Source organism: Gossypium arboreum, chromosome 5 (genome assembly GCF_025698485.1).
Source record: "Gossypium arboreum isolate Shixiya-1 chromosome 5, ASM2569848v2, whole genome shotgun sequence".
Lineage (NCBI taxonomy): Eukaryota > Viridiplantae > Streptophyta > Magnoliopsida > Malvales > Malvaceae > Gossypium > Gossypium arboreum.
Genome location: NC_069074.1, coordinates 2,170,743 through 2,188,760, shown reverse-complemented (window position 1 = coordinate 2,188,760; position 18,018 = coordinate 2,170,743). Strand labels below are relative to the sequence as shown.

Genomic DNA, 18,018 nt, shown 5'->3' with positions numbered 1-18,018 from the left:
AAGCTTGAAAAATAGTTTATAAGTTTATATTCTTATTGAAGATAATGTTCCTTTGGTTCAAAGTTCACGTCTTATCTACTCTTGTTTTCAATAGAAAAACTATTGGAAAGTAGCATACCAGAAAACTGAGTATCAAACAAGTCATGGCTCTATCAACCACAGCTGCAACAACACTATACATTTCTGGCAACAACATACATGCCTCAACCCCCAAAAACGCCTCCTTATTCTCAAATTCTACCATCAGTTTTTCAGCAAAGCAGAGAAGAAGGCTAAGCATCAGGAGCTCTGGTGATGTATCATCCGAGACACCAACGACCGAAACAGAATCTGAAAAGTCCATTGATGAAGCTCCTAAAGGACCTCCTTCTTTGATCTCTGCTCTTAATGTTGAACGAGCTCTTCGTGGCATCGGTAAAAGCAATGATCAACCCTTTTCACTTTTATTTATTTATAGGACTAGCATTTTAATCCAACAACTTCAAATTCTTACGAGATGTGCCTTCACCGTTATTGCTGGGAAAAAGAATGCACTCAATTGATGAGGTTTTAGTTTAGCATGCAGCAATCACAGACGCAGATCACTATGGTAGACTCGGCCTTCAAAGAGGATGTTCTTATGAACAGGTCCTTACCAAATCAACAGTAGCATTTACTCCATTCTGATAAACTCTCTTCTTCTTTTTTAAACTTTGGTTCGGTCCCTTTGTGTTTCAGGTCACTGTGGCCTACAGAAACAAGGTTGATGAACTCCTGAATCAGGGACTAGATGAAGAAGAACTCAGCAAGAAAATGGATCTCTTAAAAGTTAGTCTTTTCAAACTGTTCTCTCGTATAATAAACAACAAAGTAACTATGTATGATAAACTGAAAAAACTTGGTTTTGATCACAGGAGTCGTACTCGATTTTGTCGTCGGTAGAAGAAAGAAGGCTGTATGACTGGAGCTTGGCTAGAACTGAACAACCAGACAGATATGCTTGGCCTTTTGAGGTGGATATCACCCAAACTCCTACGGAGGAGCCTCCACCAGGCGTACGTAATCAACCCAAAATCTCTTTCATTTTCCATTTTCGTTTCTAATTATTTTCTTTTATACTTATTTGTTTTCAGCCAATTATAAGTTACTAGTACTAGTTTTTAAACCATACATTTTAGCTAGCTCTGAGAGTTTATTGATCTGTTGGCGTGACAGGAGCCGGAGGACGTCGGACCAACAAGAGCGGTGGGATACTTCATGCTGGGATGGCTAATACTGTCTTTCGTCTTGTCTATTGCCTTTGCTCGATAGGGCATGTTTTAATCTATATATATAATACTTGTTTTTTTTTTCTTTGCTTACACGAACTTGGCTGAAGAGAACCGCCACTATTATCATTCTTTAGCATCAGGAAAATATAATTAAATCAACTTTCAATCCAATCCAGTCATGTCATCAATGATACAGAAAACTGCAAAAGGGCAAACCATAAAATAGAAAATCCAGTGTCTTGCTGATAGTGAAGGTAGCAAACAAACTTCAAAAATCTTTTTACAAGGTGAAAAGCAAGGTAGGATTAGATCACTTCCATCCTTTATTTACAATCTTACAAGAAGGCATAGCTTCCGCTATATAGTTTAAGGAGTTTTACCAATACAAAACCTATATTCTGGTAGCTTTTTATCAAGGAATACAAACATTTAGTATTCCGATTGAGCTTCAAAGCGAAGAAAATATGGGAATACCTGGTAGGGTAGACCCGGCATCAACGATGAATATGTTACCTGTTACGTATTTCGAAGAATCATGGATTAAGTATCTAACTAGCGAGGTTAATGCAGGATCTGCCGTACCAAATGTTCTTAAAGGGTTGATTTTTGTAGCCACTTCTTGTAGCCAAGCCTTCTTCAGAAGGCCTTCTGTGATCTCAGATTTGAAAAGCCCAGGTGATATTGAGTTCACTCGTATTTTATGCATCCCCAGTTCCATGGCCATGGTCTGCATAATGATCATTGTCATTCTTGAATAATAATAACTTCCATCGTTCTATAATTATTTTTCGAAGAAATATTTAATAAACTAACAATTCAAAGAAAAAAAAAGATAAAATTTAATTAAAATATGAAAAAAATAATTTTGGAAACAACTACCCGATTGAAAAAGTGATGGGAGAATAAACTTGAAAACAGTCACCAGTTTTTCATTTTTCCTGAAATATTTAATAAAATAAAGAAATACATGATTCACTTCATATATGCTTGTTGGAGGATCTAATATTCACCAAATTCTACAATTTTAAGATACAACCTCTCATTTCTTACAATAGGATGCAACCTTTCTATTTTTATCCATTCAGAGAAAACTGTAAAAAACTTGGTGACTACGCTTAATGGTTTCCATATAAAGGAAAGTACCTTGAAAGAGATTTGAATCCATATTCTAATTGGTTGTTTGGGTTTGCACTTGATAGGTTTCTAGTTTTGTGTTTTTGCTACATTAAGAATGTCATTTAGTTAATGAAAAGTCATATATTTCATCATAGGACCAAACACATTGATTTCACATATCACTTCATTCAAAATAATTGTTTTGCTTTTGTGATTAGTAAGGCTTCTATTGAGGAGAATCTTATGAAAATGTTGGTCCAAGCTACCCCTACGTAGGAGTACAAGCATTCCTTGGACTTAGTCCTTTAATAAGGAAGTACCAAAAGTGTCAATATAGGGGAGGCGGTGATTGGCTATAATACTTGCTTTGAGCAATTTTAAGCCAATTAGGACATTTACGGAAGTAGATGGCTGAAAATTCAACATGACAACTTCCACACATGTCGTCTTTTTTTTTTTTTAATTGTTGTCCTACTTGCACCCTATCTTGCCTAAAGCCCCTTAATGCGACTTGGGAATAGGAGGAAAAAAAATGATGCAATATGAGGCTTTATGGTGTGGTGTGATAAGTTTTAAGAGAAAACTAAAAGTAATCTTCATCTTTTCTTGAGTATATTGAAAATTTCTACTCTGACCCGTGGATATAAGCATTAAGCAACCATCTAAATTCATGTGTTTTTGTAAGATTTTATTTTAGGAAATTATTTTTAGATTTATGCTTTAGTTTAGTGTTCAGTATATGTATTTGCTTTATATTTGACTTCCTTGGATTAGATCTAACACAGATTTTTTTTTTTTTTAAATTAGTGTTATGTACATCATAGAATTGCTTTCTTTCTACCACTTGATAATCATCTTACACTATATCAAACTTGATACTCACAAATGCTTAGATTTTCTAGAGACAATATTGCATAAAAAGTTGAGAAAGTTAAAAACTCGTATAATTTTAAAACATCTAAAAAAGTTTTTAGTAAAATAATTACCTTTGTCATGGTGTTCAGGCCTGCTTTTGAGGAAGCATAAGCCAAACCTCCAGGTAGTTGCCCACGATTAAGACCAGCGATGGAAGATATATTGATTACAGATCCTCCTTGTTTTGCATCACGCATGAGCATGCAAACATATTTTGACACCAACCAAGACCCTGTTAGATTGGTTCTGATGTTTTGATCCCATTCCTCCTCAGTCAATTCCAAAGGATCCTTCACATTACCTACCAACGCATAATAGTTGCAAATGATAAACAAATTTCCGACATAATGACCACAAACTGAACAAAAGGATTGTGACAAACTTGAAAATGTTTCACAAAGATCAGGTAAAAAAAACGAAGCTGGAACTGGTTTCTTTCTTTGTTTCCATTTTAAATTATTAATGAATAATATTTTGTACGTAAAACCCAAATGACCCCAACCCTACAAGACAAGTTCCACTTAAACAAGCATTCTTGCTTTCTTTGTCAAGGATTTGTTTTCAAAAAAGATAAGATGGCCCGACCGAAGGACTAACACTGCCTTATTATTGCCACTAAGTGACATATATACCAATTATCTGTGTAACAGTATAAGTGGAATTATGTAAATAATCCTAAGCAGATTTACAGGGATCTAGAATGATTTATAGGGGATCATATAGTTGGCATCCAGAAGTGCTAAATGCCACCACAGAGAGAAGCATGGTGTCAGTTAGGCTATCCGCCTGAGTCCAGTAACCGGATCACCGACAAGTGGATAAGACGTGCCAACCAAAGATTCTGGAATTTCCTTCCCGTGTCAGCACATGGGAGAGTATGGCTTTGGATCACTTCTACGACATCAACTCATGGTTCCCGTCATAACCTAGTTTACAAGTGATTGAAGTGTTGGTGAAAACCTCAGATTGACTAATTTGCTCACTGTTGGAGCATCGTTGGTTGAGAATATTTGGTGAATTGATATGCTACTTTGTGGGAGGTTTTGTGCAGTGTTGGTGTTGATTGGTCAGTGATTTATTGCTTTGTCGATTACAAATTACAATGTTGGTGATTGGGACTTGGCGTTAGCTATGGAACGATCCATTGGACAATTCATAGGAAAGTGTTTCGATCGAGGAAGCCTTTCCCTTGTTGTGGTTCGTACCATGTGAATAAACTATGATTAATATATGAAACTTGTCGAACGGAGCTCCTAGCCCTAGAACATCGGAGACTTTCAAAAAAACGCCTCTATCTATTCTAAAATTTGTCAAAGAACACCTTTATCTATTCCATTGAAAATTAACATCGGAGACTTTCAAAAAAAAAAATCGGAGGTAATTTAGACCCTACTAATTTTCCAGCAAATATGATTGTGCAAAACTAATTAAGGAACGGGAAAATTTTAAATAACAGAAAATGGAGAACCTCTAACGCCAGCGTTATTTATTAAAGCATCGATCCTCCCAAAGGCATCCCAGGCCGCTTTCACAGAGCTCTGTATGGTGGATCCGTCAGCACATATGTCGAGCTCGACGGCGAAAGCTCGAGGGCCACTAGGCTGGGTTCCGGAAAAAGGAAAGCTGAGGTGATTGATTTCATCACAGAGGGATTTAAGGCGATCGACGCGGCGCGCGGCAGCCACGATACGACAGCCGGCTTTACTCAAGTCAAGACAAAAGTCACGACCTAAACCAGAAGATGCCCCCGTCACCATCACCACTTTGCCACTGAGGTCGGCCCATGGCTCTAGTTGCTGCTGCTCCGCCATCGCCAAATCAGATGGACGGTGGAAAAAGAAGGATACCAAATTTAATAATCACAGTCTACGAGGGAGTCGACTCTAATGGTTTTAAATAAAAATGGGCAAACCAACTTAATAGAATGAATTGATTTATTTTTTTTCACTTAATTATTTATTAAATTTATTTTTATCATTCAACTATTTAATTTATCTTTATTGTTCATCCAATTATCTTAAATTTTTAATATTTATATTTTTTATTAACTAGCTGATAACCAATTACAAAATATAATTAAATTGATACAAAGTAAAAAAAAAATTAAAAAAATCAGAATTTAATCATAAAAAAATCTGCAGTAATTATGTATGGCGAGACTAGAGAACAAAACGAATGGACCAACACTTTATATCTAATTTAATACTGTTAAGCATAGGTACAACATTGATAGGTAGTTATCAAAATAGACATTTTTAAAGTAAAAGTATCATATTAAAAGATTTAATAAACTGTAGGGATCAAATGATGACATTATCCCATCTCTTGTTAATCGTTTCACTTGTCAGCAAACCTACCAGTACTGTTTTGGGCTTGGGTCCATTTTGAATCAAAGTGGGTACAATCTCGAAGGGGAAAAGAAAGAGTTGCAAATATCATCGCTAATTCCGGATTAATTAAAGTGCTTGTAATGAGCCATTCAAGTAAGGTTAATATAAATATTGTAACGATACTATGAAATAGAAAGTAAATTAAATAAACCATCTCCATCCAAATCCAACCTTATTTATTAGACCTCCACGAAAGTCTTCTTTCTTTTTTTTTCTTTATGAAATAATCAAACATACAGCTTTACTTTTCCAACTTTACAATGTCTTTTAATGGCCGACTCTCTCACTCAGTAGACAGTTCCGAGGTCCAAGTCTGCCATTAACATCGCGACATTTTTCATAATTTGTTAATCCAAGAAAAAGAATCCCTTAGTCAACAACATTACCAGAAATGAAACTGAAGGGTTGAAATAGATGGACAAAGTCTAAATAAAATAATCAAGCTAAGTTAAGCCATAACTCATCCGTTTCAAAGAAATGACTCGTCCACTCCAAGTTCAGAGGCTCCTCGCTATAACAATCGAACAAGCTATCATCACCATTAATGAAACAAGCTGTGGAGTTTTCATCTCTCTTGGATTCACTTACCTTACAATTCTCAAGCACCGATTCTTGCATTCTTGAACCTATGGTTTGTTTCTCATTTTGCTTCGTTTTCTTGCTCAAATGAGAATTCCAGTAGTTCTTGATTTCATTATCGGTTCGACCTGGTAGTCTTCCAGCAATCAAAGACCATCTGAATGATAATTAACGTCATATATATTCATTTCAATCATTAATTGGTCAATAAACTCTGACACTTAGTTATCACAACTACGACATAAAATATAAACTAATAACTTACCTGTTTCCGAGCAGTTTATGTAGCCGTAATATCAAGTCTTCTTCTTGGTCCGAAATGTTGCCTCTCTTTATATTGGGCCTAAGGTAATTCATCCATCTCAATCTGCAACTCTTTCCACTTCTGTTAAGACCTGGAACAAAGAGGAAACCATCAAGTACAGGCTCATAATAAAACCATCATTGTAAGAATTACACTTCAACATTTATTCTCAAATGAACCTGCTTTTGCTGCAACTGCTTGCCACCTCTTTGGACCATAAATTTCAACTACTTGAGCAAGCTTTTGGTCTTCTTCATCTGTCCAAGCTCCTCTGTTCACTTCTTTCTTACTGCATTTAGTGCTTATAGGAGGAGCCACTGGCATCTTCTTTCACCTTCTTCCTATATTTTCCACAAAACCAAAATTCTATTAATTAGCAGAGACAGAAAAGGAGATGGGTCTGCAACGGGATTGCAATGGAAAGGTTTATTTATGCAAGGTGGTACATATATATAATATAATACGTAAGTACGTACCATTCTAGGGTAGAATATAAACCCAAGGGATTCGCAGCCAACTAACATAACCCATTTATTGGTCAAAGACGGGATTTAGAGACTGAAAGTTATTCCAAATTAGATGATCGTGGCATAAAGACGTAAACAGTGTCTCCACCTTCTATATATATTAATTGCATGTGATGTTGTAGTGGGGAAGAGGAGTGAATATGTATTACTGCAGTTAGTTCTCCAATCAAATTCGGGAGGTAAGAACAAGTAGCAGAGAGTCAAATTAAACGACAGTCAAAAACTTCATTTCCGATCCGTGACCTCCTTGCCTGTGCCATGCAGGGGAATATACTCTAACTATAAGCACATGATCCATCTTTTCTTTTTGGGGCAATATCATTTGGTTTTGATTTCCATCACTTATTTTAGTGTTTTTTAAGAGGGTTAAAACCAAGTAACGTGGACCAATAAAGTTATTACACGTGTCACACATGTAAAAGAGACCTTAGGTATTTAAGTAGCTTTTTATGTGTATTTCTCTAATCTCACCAATCTAATTACTATAAGAAAAGATTGTATGAAATAGTAATTTTTTTAATAATTTAATATTACATCAATATTTTAATTTTAAAATTTAGGATAAAATTACTAATGTAGTATTAAATTATTGAAAAAGAATAATATTTTTGTTCCATACATTTCTTTCTAAATTACTATGAGTGAGCTCACTACAACAAAACAGGTTTTTAACGGCGTTTTTTTAGGCCTATAGCGGCACTTATAAGCGCCACTAAAACAATTTGCGGCGTTTTTATAAGCGCCGCAAAAATCGCAGCTATAGATGACGCCGATAAATTTTGTGGCATTTTTTGAGAAAAAAAACAGCTAAAGGTCATGACTTTTAGCGACGCTTTCCCCAAAAACGCCACTAAAGATCATGACCTTTTGAATCATTTCATATTCATTCTTACCTTAAATGATCATACAAAATTTAAATAACCTAACAATGGACACATTTTAAATTGTTTTTGAGTTCAAAAACATTAACAAGAGAACTTTTCATTTGATCAAAATGTTCATAATCAATATTTGAAAACCCAATCTAATGACTACAATACACTTTCTTCTAAAAGTAAAATATTTGAAACTTCTACCGAATAAACAACATGATGTTCACTATAAGAAACTTTAACTACAAGCATACTACACTTGTCAGTTTAATTCCAGCACAGCTTCTTGATTGACCTACTCCAAACCTGTACAAGTACTTTTCAGTTGAAGCCGCTGCACCCATGATCATACCTAAAATTGCAAAAACATAGAATCAATGAACTCATAAAGAGTATAACAAATCATCTGTGAGCTTTGAAGTTCTTAAAATGCTACACAAAGAACTTACATAATTTATACATATTTATTTCTCTTTTTTTTTCCTGGCTATAGATTTTTCAAAATAATTAATAAAATTATAATAAATTCCACTTTTAGCATAAATTCAAGGGCTTATGCAACCAAAAAATCTTAAAATTTACCCTTAAATAAATCCATAGATCCCTATATTACTCTTATTAAATCCTTAACCTTTAATTTACATTCAAGTAAGTTCTAACTCGGAAGAAAACACACCGAACTCGCACACGATCCTCAACCAACGATGGAAGCCGAGAAAGGCAAATTTCAGCAGCCATGTCCCATGCATCCCGGAATGTGCGAAGAAAATTTTAAAATAAACAAGCGAGAAACAAGTTGAAAGGTAAGTCAATATCCCTTGCAGTACCACATATGGTGCGATGGGTGACCAAAGAATCATCGACTTACATTTATAATCATTGGAATCAAGACAGAGAAATAATTGCACAAAGGACTACAATCTAAGCAATAATTAGATAGATACAGCTTTTAGTTACCAGTAAACCAAATAAGGAAAAATGAACATTAAAGCCAATACAAATCACATTTTAAGCTGAAAGACTCACTGAAGACTTATATGTAAGAAGAGCAAGAAAAAAAAGGAAAAAGAACAAAACCAAACCAAAACCAAACCAAAACCAACATCCAAGCATTCCATTTTATACTGGTGAAAGATTTTTCAAAAGAAACAGAAAAACCTGAACTTGAACTCACCTAACAATTTTTGTCCTCTATTACAATTCTAGATGCCAAGAACAAGGCAAGAACTCATGTCAGAATCAAACTGGTAATGGATAAACTCGGGACTCATCAAGATAAAAAATAAAAAAGAACCTACCTCGTGCTATTGCATCCTCTTTCCTTCTCAATTCCTGCAAAATATAAAGTTAACATTCAGTTACTACAAGGACAAATTAATCTAAGAGCAAAATGAATAGCAAAACCACCTTACATACAACACAATTACATCTTGCATCCGAACATATAAAAATCAAGTCATTGCATAATTTTAATATTTTCATAATAGAAAGACTACAGAACATAAAGATATTTTACAAGCATTCAAACAGAAAAACTAAACTGAAATATGAATAGGAAATTCAGATTCAAAAACTATGGTTTTAATTTTTTTGTGCCAAGATATCAATATTTAAATTACTTCAAAAATCTGTATAATTTGTAACTGCAATGCGAAAGGAACAACTTATCACAATTGATATCGAATATATCAAAAATAAATCGGAAGCATCACACTTATTATTCAAGGGCCAGCCTCACTCGAGTGTAAACAGCCAACAACAAATTACCCGTTCACGCTTATTCAATTTAGCCTCTTTTTGCTTTAAGTTCCTTCTATCTTGCTTTTAGATCTTAGATTTGATAAGACAAAAACATCAAAAGAAGTCTATGATTTTAATCATATATATTTTAATCATTTTGTGACCAAAGAATGGCTGTTGGATAGAAAATATGATTGAAAACTTAATTTGTGCAAGTGCAGTACTAGGATTCCAACTTTTTCCTCCTTAAAACATGTTGTCGTTTGTAACCGCATTGAAGCGGCGGCTGTTTTGTCTCACGTCACTGTTATATTCTTTCATTTGTCGCTGCACAGAAAAACATTAGTCTAAGAATGTTAAGAAAGATGAAGGTTTTATTTAACTTTTGGTTGATTGTTGTCAGTTTTTAAGCAAATTTGTAAGATAAAAAAAAAAAAAGAGTATATTTTGTTGATATATATATTGTCACAATTCAATCTAGCTCATTCTATTATGGAATTTATAGGTTTTTCAATTCTTATCTCTTTTTAAAAACTTGAATTCACATTTTCAAATATAAATGGTATAGCAATAACAATTATATATTTTTAAAGATGAAAATAACATGTTGCTTTTTCAGAAGCGATCGATATGGAATTTTATCCATTCTTAATGTCGTAAATCCACATCAAGATATTTCATTAATTTTACAAATTAAATAAAATAATAAAAATGTGCCAATGAAAGTTAAAGTGTTAAAATTAAACCTATAATTACTTATAAGTAATTGCAAGAAATGGAATTAGACTAAGTTTATATCTTAAAATTATCATTATTACGAAGATTTTACTTAAAGATCATCCCGATTAAAATAGTACAAATCTCATACCCATGGTTGTATAATTAAAATTTGAGATATCTTCCGGTGTTTGTTGTCTTACCTCACCAGACATTTTTAAGGTGTTGATCTCAAATGGCATCTATTTAAACAACGGTTGTATACCTCAAACTTGGGCCAGTACGAAATATCATATGATGAGTACAACGTGAAACAAGTTCCCACATATCTAAAGCCGGTAGCTCAACTAAATCTTGGCTAATCTCAAATTGAAAGACGTAATCCATAACTTTTTTTTAATAAGTGAAACAAAAATATTGATGAGACTCAAATTTCGACATTAAATTTGTAACGTTTTATTTATGTTTATATCTAGGAATTTCAAGCTCCTAAAAAGTGATGATTTCATGTAAAATGGTGAATGCTATAACAATATAAGGCTCATCCTCAATAAGGCTTCAACAGGATGACAAGTGATCCTTCTAAAACTTTAGAATATCTCTAGAAAGCCATGTGCAAGATCAGTCCTCAGCTTATTAGATGTTCTTTGTCAAATGGTTGTATAAATACTAATAACAATAAAAGAAAAAGGTAAGAAAACTGACACTAGGCCACATTCATACAGGCATTTGGAAATAAATCAAAGTCAGGATAAATATATAGAAAATCCCTAACTACTAGACACACAGAAATGAGAAAACTTCATTCAAAAGCCAATATTAACCAAATATTAAATTTGTACTACAAGAAATGAACCCAAATTAATCTGCAATTAGAATATCTTATCTTGTATTCTTTTAAAGCAAGAAATATTACTATCAAAATCATATCCCTTTAAACTTTAATTACCGTCAATAGAAGTTTTAAAATTTCAACGCTTTATCTTAACACTAACCAACACAACAACAAATGACCATTAGGTTCACATATCTATCTTTCTAAGCAAACGTAATTAGGAAATGGACTTAGTCCATTGACGAGAAAGTAAGGTAAAAGGAGGAGCTTAATTGAAAACCATCTAGCCAGAGAAATATTATTTCATGCTATCAATAAAATAAAATAATGCATAGAAAAATGTAAAGAGCAAAGAATCAGTTGAAGAAGCAAGTAAAAAATAGCTTAAGAGTCAGGTATAACCTTACAAAGCTCGAGACTGCACGAGGCTGCTTCCATTATTATAAAATTTAATTCCCCTGCTCCTTTAAAGATAAGAACAGTAAATAAAGATCTGGAAATGATAAATTCTGTGATATAAAATGAAATGCAGTGTAACAGCCAAATTTTTCAGTGGTGTCGGAAACAGTGATTCGAGATCACTAAATCCGACGAGTAAGTTTAGAAATTTTAACAAATAATAATTATAGGCCAAGCGCGAACTTAAAAGAATTATTTTTAATTAGTGAATTTTGCGATTTTAAAAGAATTAATCAGGTAAATTTGGTTGAAAACGAGGTATCGAGATCTCGGATTTATAAACCGAGCCATAAATATTTTTATAAATATTTATGGAGTGTTATTAAGTTATTATTAAAGTTTTGTTAGAAAATTTTAATGTTTGGTTAGTCAATTAATTAAAAAGGACTAAATTGAAAATAGTGCAAAATTTATTAATTTGTGATTAAATAGTTTAAGTGATTAAAAAGGATGGATTTAAAAGGAAATTGGACCCAAATTGTATGGGCTGGACGGTTGGGCAAGAAAATCAGCAAAAAAAGACAAGGAGAAACAAGGGCAAAATGGGAAATTTGGCAAATTAAACATATAAAACAAGACAAATTTGAAAAATCTAGAGATATCATCATTTTTCTTCAGAAAAAACGCCATGGGAGGTCTGAAAGCTGCTGGTTTTTCATACTTTGACATATGTGAGTTCAATTCTTACCCTTTTCTTTGAGATTTTTATGTTTTGTGACTTTTACAATTAGGTCCAAGTGTTTAATTCATTAGTTTTGATTTTATGAACAAAATTAAAAGCTATCGTTGATAAGCGTTAGCTGTTTATGATGAAATAAAATGAATTTGAAGCTTTGATTTTGTTGTTTGATGATTTTATCAAGTAATTTCAATAGATATTGATTTTAGGACCTAATTGTGAAAAAGTTGTGAATTAAGGTTTAGTGTTAAAATTCTGATTTTCAAAGATTGTGTAATAGTTTAGAATGATGGAATAAAATGTTAATTTAGAAAAATTAGCTTAATAGATGGGCTAATTGAGCAAGGACTGAATTGTACGACCTTTGAAATTTAGAGGAAAAATGGTAATAAACATCTTGAACTAAAACAATATTGGACAGCAAAAGTAGACTAACTTTGAAAAATCACCATAAATTGTAGAAATCGAATTAGAAGATGAATAAAATATAAAATTAAAGCTTATTGAGTATAGTTTTTCATAGAAGAAAGCGTGTAAGCAATGGATTTGTAAATTATGAGATATAATGAATTTTGTAAGATAATGTTAGAATGAATTCGGGTTTAGGACCTATTTTGACTTTGGAAAATCACCAAAATTGGAGAAAATTAATTAGAGTCTCAAATGTATATGCTTAGAATCCTTAATGAGTCTATTTTCAATAGAAATCAATGGGAACATTATCCCAGTTTTGTCTTGTGATATAATTAATTTTAGTGAAGAGAGGTCGAAGCTGTTGGATAGTGAAACAGGGGAAACTTAAATAAATAAACTGTACTAATTGGCTAAACCAAAAATTCTTAAAATTTTATGGTGGAATGATATGTGAGTCTAGTTTTAGGAAAAATTTACGGATCTTAAATTTGAGCTCTGTAGCTCGAATTATAAATAATTGAGTGACTATGACTCGTGTGAACAGATTGATATGAGCATTAATAAGTAAATTGTGAAATCGTACTTACAAGAATGTTATATACATTAAGGATGTGGAATGGAGAGGAGGAGGAGGAAAAATATATATGAATATTCAGTTAGCATGGCTAATTTGCATGTTTTAAGCTCATGGACTAAATTGAATAAAAGTAAAACTTTAGGGGTAATTTTGTAAAAATGTAAAAATGACTAAATTGAAGGAATAAATTGTTTTATTATCTAAATTAATAAATTGAATGAAATTATCAATTTAAGATTGGGTGAAATTTGGGAAAATGGTAAATTACCAATATGCCCCTAAATCTTGGTATTTTTGCAATTTAGTCAGGTAGGTTCAGATACCCTGAATGAGCATGTAAATATGACAATTTAAGTATTGTATCGTATTTTATATGATATTTTGAATTGAATATATGAAAAGGATGTTACATGAAACATGAAAATGAATACTAAATAATATAAATTAATTGAAATTATTCTGAAAATTTCGGTAATACCTCGTATTCTATCCCGGTCTCAGGTACGGGTATGGGGTATTACATGCAGGGGGCGAAATCACCTTTTCCTCTTTGTTTTGGTTCCACACCTACAGAGATAATATATATATTAAAAAAAATGAAAATGAAAATACTTTTAAAGTCATCGACTAGACTAGAATTTTGAAATTGAAAATAAAAGACTTAGTACAGGAACTGATTCTTAAATAATGCTAAAACACAAAAATTACAACATGGAAAATTTCCCTAAATTCCGTAGCTAAATTGACCATAAAATCATCGAAAACAAGCACCATCAGATTTCAAAAACAGAGAGAGCAAATCGAGTAAAAGAGAAAAGAGTGAGAAAATGACTGATCGAGAATAACCTTCAAGTCATCGGTGGAAGGAGAAGCGTTTCCTTGAGTACGGCAAGCAAGTAAACGGCGACCACCTTCATTTTACTTTGATATCGTGGGAACGAGAGTGGAAATGTAGCCGCGGAGGAAAAGGAAAAAGGCTAGGGTTTGCAGTGAAAGGATGAAAATGTGCGTTGCTAGCTAGGGTTTTTGTTTTTTACATCGTGGCCGTTTGATTTAATTTCAGCCGTTGATTTTAAAATTAAATGCCCGATTTTACGGATTGATGGGTGCTCTTTGAGCCCATCTTAGAAGCTTCAACATATCATATTTGAAATGAAGTTTGGTATTTTTAGAGTAAATTACATTGTTAATCACTCAACTATTAATAAATTTCTTTTTTATCATCTAATTATAAAAAGTTACAAAATAATCACTTAATTATCAAAATTTTCTTTTTTCATCACCAACTATTCAAATTTTTATCTTTTGGTCATTAGTCGTTAAATTACTATTGGAAAGATAACTTGGAAACTTTAAAATTTGTATAATAATAACTTTAATTCTCAACATTTACACATTGTGAAATTTAGTCCTTTTTTTCATATTTACTTTTATTTGTAACATTAAGGGTTAATTTTTCAAAAATGATAAAAGATGAAAATTACTATGGATTTTCGGTATTTCCATCTTTGTTATATTTCCAATCAAATTTAATTGATAGATTTTTTAGGTGAAAATGTCACAAAGAAAATTAAAATTGAAGAAAAGACTAAATTACACAATGTGTCAATATTGGGGTTAATTTTTTAGAATCAATATTAAATTAACACAACATTTAAATGTTGATATTATGTCAAATTTAAAATATACCATATCATCTTCATTGACCATTTAAAAGTTGTTGACCAAAAATAAAAAATAAAATAGTTGGGTGATCATTTTGCAACTTTTCATAGTTGGTGACCAAAAACAAGACAAACGAATAGTTGAGTGACTACATGTATAATTTACCCTATTTATAATTTAGCCTCTATGATTGAGAGTGGTGAAACAAGAAAAAATTTATACTAAAGGGTCAATATCAAATTAGAGGTAAAGGTGTTTATGAGTCGGGACTAGGTATGAGATTAACACTCTTTCAAATTGAAATTCTTGAATTGTATGTGATATCGTTTCAAACCCCATTCAATTTTAATTCCATAATTTATTATGAACATAAGCTTTTACATTAATATCTATGTATATACACATCAACATCCATATGATGTTTTTTAGAGTTTAGGGTTTTAGGTGTTATAGTTTAATGTTTAGGGGGTTTTTAGGATTTAGGGGTTTAGTGTTTTAGGGGTTATAGATTAGTGTTTATTATTTTTTTGGGGTTTAAGATTTTAGGGATTATATGACTTTTAGCGGCGTTTTGCCGAAAGCGCCGCTAATGCTCTGGTTTTTAGTGGCGTTTATCGAAAGCGCCGCTAATTCTCTGGTTTTAGCGGCGTTTTATCGAAAGCGCCACTAATGCTCTGGTTTTTAGCGGCGTTTTACCAAAACGCAGCTATTGCTCTGTTTTTAGCGACGTTTTTGGTAAAACGCCGCTAAAGCCCTATTTTCCTGTAGTGTTTACTGGATTATATTTTAATTTTTTGTCTATTTGTATGGTATAGTTTATAATAATGAAAGCGTTTCAATGGAATAATTATTTTTATGATTATTCATAGTATATTCGGTTTAAAAATATGAATTCCTTTTGCTGGAAAATACTGCTTCATAAAATTCAATAGCAAATATAAAAGGAGAACAAACCCTTATAGTAACAAGCAGACCCAAGGCCCTGAAAACATCAACAATCCAAAAGACCTGCACTAAAAATAGAAGAAACCAAAGCAATAAAACAACCACCTCGGGGACAAATGGTATCAAAACCCTAAAGGCCAAAAAGAGCTTGATAATTGAGAATTCTTGGCAGAAAGAAGAGAGGCTCTGCTTAAAGCCAAAGCCTTATAGCAAGTGTCAGTCACCAGTGCTCTGTCTGGTGTGTTGATAGTGGCAATACTTACATCTAAGGTGTTAAGGATTCTTAGTATCAACTTCAGAATTATATACTCAAAATCTTACAACCAAGTCCATCCCTTATCCTGTAACTTATACACATTCTTACTTCATTTTAGGAGGGCCCCTTCTGTTCCTCTGCAATTTCCTTGATTATCACGTTCAGATTGGAAGGGAAGTCGTACTCCAGAAGCTAATCTTCCAACTTTTTTCATAACAAGTTGCTGCAAAAGTTGATACCTACCGTCTCTTTCCATAACTTCTTTCTCAGCGCAGACCTTAAACTGAAAACTCATTTTATTTGCATGAAGCTTCTAAATTGATATAAACAACTGATCTGTCGGAATAAGAAATTAAGAAGATTAACAAATTCCGCATTCATATCAGCTATGCTTTCTGGGAAATTTCACACTCCACGCCTAAATTCCTAGATGTTTTCTTCAATGTGGGACTTAGCTTCCTTGTTTGTAACACCATCCAGATGAACTAATGGGCTTTCATATGTGCAAACCCTTTTAATCAAGAAAACAAATAATAGAATTGAAGCGTGGTTGATTATTTTAAGGATACAACAATTCTTAAAATAACAAAAACATGATGATAAAAATAGCAGTATTAAGTTTTATATAATGTTTTTCACAACATTATAAATTTCAGAAAAATTATATTTATTCATTTATTACTATTCTTTTTTAAAGTTATATTTATTCGAATAAATTTATTTAATTACAAATAAAAATTATTATTATTTTTAAATAAAAATAATAATTGTATGTATAAAAATAAAATTCATCTTTTGACCTAACAATAACCCAATACATAAGCCCACTGGATAGGCTAGTTACCCAATTCAATTATCAGAAAATTCTTTAAACTTTATATATATTTTCAGAAACACTTAAATAAATATATGTTAGGAATGTGGGATCATTAACATTGTAAATTACTAATAGATATAGATTAAAAATATTTATAAAAGCTTGATATTAAATATAGTAATGTTTATTATTTTTAAAAGATAAAAGTTTTTGATAATTGTCTACTTGAATTATGACCCATTGATAGGAGGTAACAACTCAGTTAACTTTTTAAATGCAATATAGACAATAACTAGAGGGTAATCGAATCACCAACACAATTTCAAATCTATAAAATTAAATCTTGTTTAATATTTATCTACTAGTCATCTAATTTTCTCATGTATATTTTTCCCTTATTGATAATCGACGTCATGTTGAATGCCTTTTCATCTGATTTGGTAGGAAAGCACGTCTAACAGAGTACATTATCTATTTTTCTTTTAAAAAATGACTTATTTTCCAAAACATCTAAAAAAAATCAATCTAAAAACCTTAATCATTTCTTAAAAATCAAAATTACCCCTTTAATTTCATATTTATTTATAAGACTAGTATTTGATACATTGTAAAAAAAGTGGAAATATTTCATAAATAGAGTTAAGATAATAGAACTTGTATTTTAAAATATATATTTGAAATATATTTAAATAAATAAATAAAACAGAAGTCAATTATTATTGTATCGATAGAAACAATAAGGTATGTTCTAGGATTTTTTTTCTTCCTTTGATTCGTTTTTTTTTTTTTTGCTTTGACAAATTTTTTTTACGTCAAACAAGCACATGAAAACAAGTAAAATATTCATTGTAAAATATTTTACATACAGTCTTGATATATGTTAACTATAACAAAAAAGATGTGAGAATAATTTTTAATTTTGAAAAACATTTTACTGAACTGATTAAATAATTATACAAAT

At 31.9% G+C, this 18,018-nt stretch overlaps 3 protein-coding genes across 3 annotated transcripts; 1 reads left to right on the top strand and 2 right to left on the bottom strand.

Moving 5' to 3' along the window:
• Positions 1-2: 2 nt before the first annotated feature.
• Positions 3-1,421, top strand: LOC108457474 (NAD(P)H-quinone oxidoreductase subunit U, chloroplastic). Its single transcript, XM_017756561.2, has 5 exons — positions 3-414; positions 566-627; positions 718-807; positions 894-1,034; positions 1,195-1,421. The coding sequence occupies exons 1-5, from the start codon at positions 144-146 to the stop codon at positions 1,288-1,290; spliced, it is 660 nt and encodes a 219-aa protein (XP_017612050.1). The 5' UTR covers positions 3-143; the 3' UTR covers positions 1,291-1,421.
• A 52-nt stretch (positions 1,422-1,473) lies between these two features.
• Positions 1,474-5,214, bottom strand: LOC108457465 (uncharacterized). The gene is made up of 3 exons (XM_017756548.2): positions 4,750-5,214; positions 3,353-3,582; positions 1,474-1,977 (listed from the first exon to the last, which is right to left on the bottom strand). Exons 1-3 carry the CDS (start codon positions 5,090-5,092, stop codon positions 1,699-1,701), a joined length of 852 nt encoding a protein of 283 aa, XP_017612037.1. The 5' UTR covers positions 5,093-5,214; the 3' UTR covers positions 1,474-1,698.
• Positions 5,215-5,843: 629 nt separating this feature from the next.
• Positions 5,844-6,966, bottom strand: LOC108487811 (transcription factor MYB114-like). The gene is made up of 3 exons (XM_017792166.2): positions 6,734-6,966; positions 6,516-6,645; positions 5,844-6,407 (listed from the first exon to the last, which is right to left on the bottom strand). Exons 1-3 carry the CDS (start codon positions 6,876-6,878, stop codon positions 6,110-6,112), a joined length of 573 nt encoding a protein of 190 aa, XP_017647655.2. The 5' UTR covers positions 6,879-6,966; the 3' UTR covers positions 5,844-6,109.
• Positions 6,967-18,018: the final 11,052 nt, after the last annotated feature.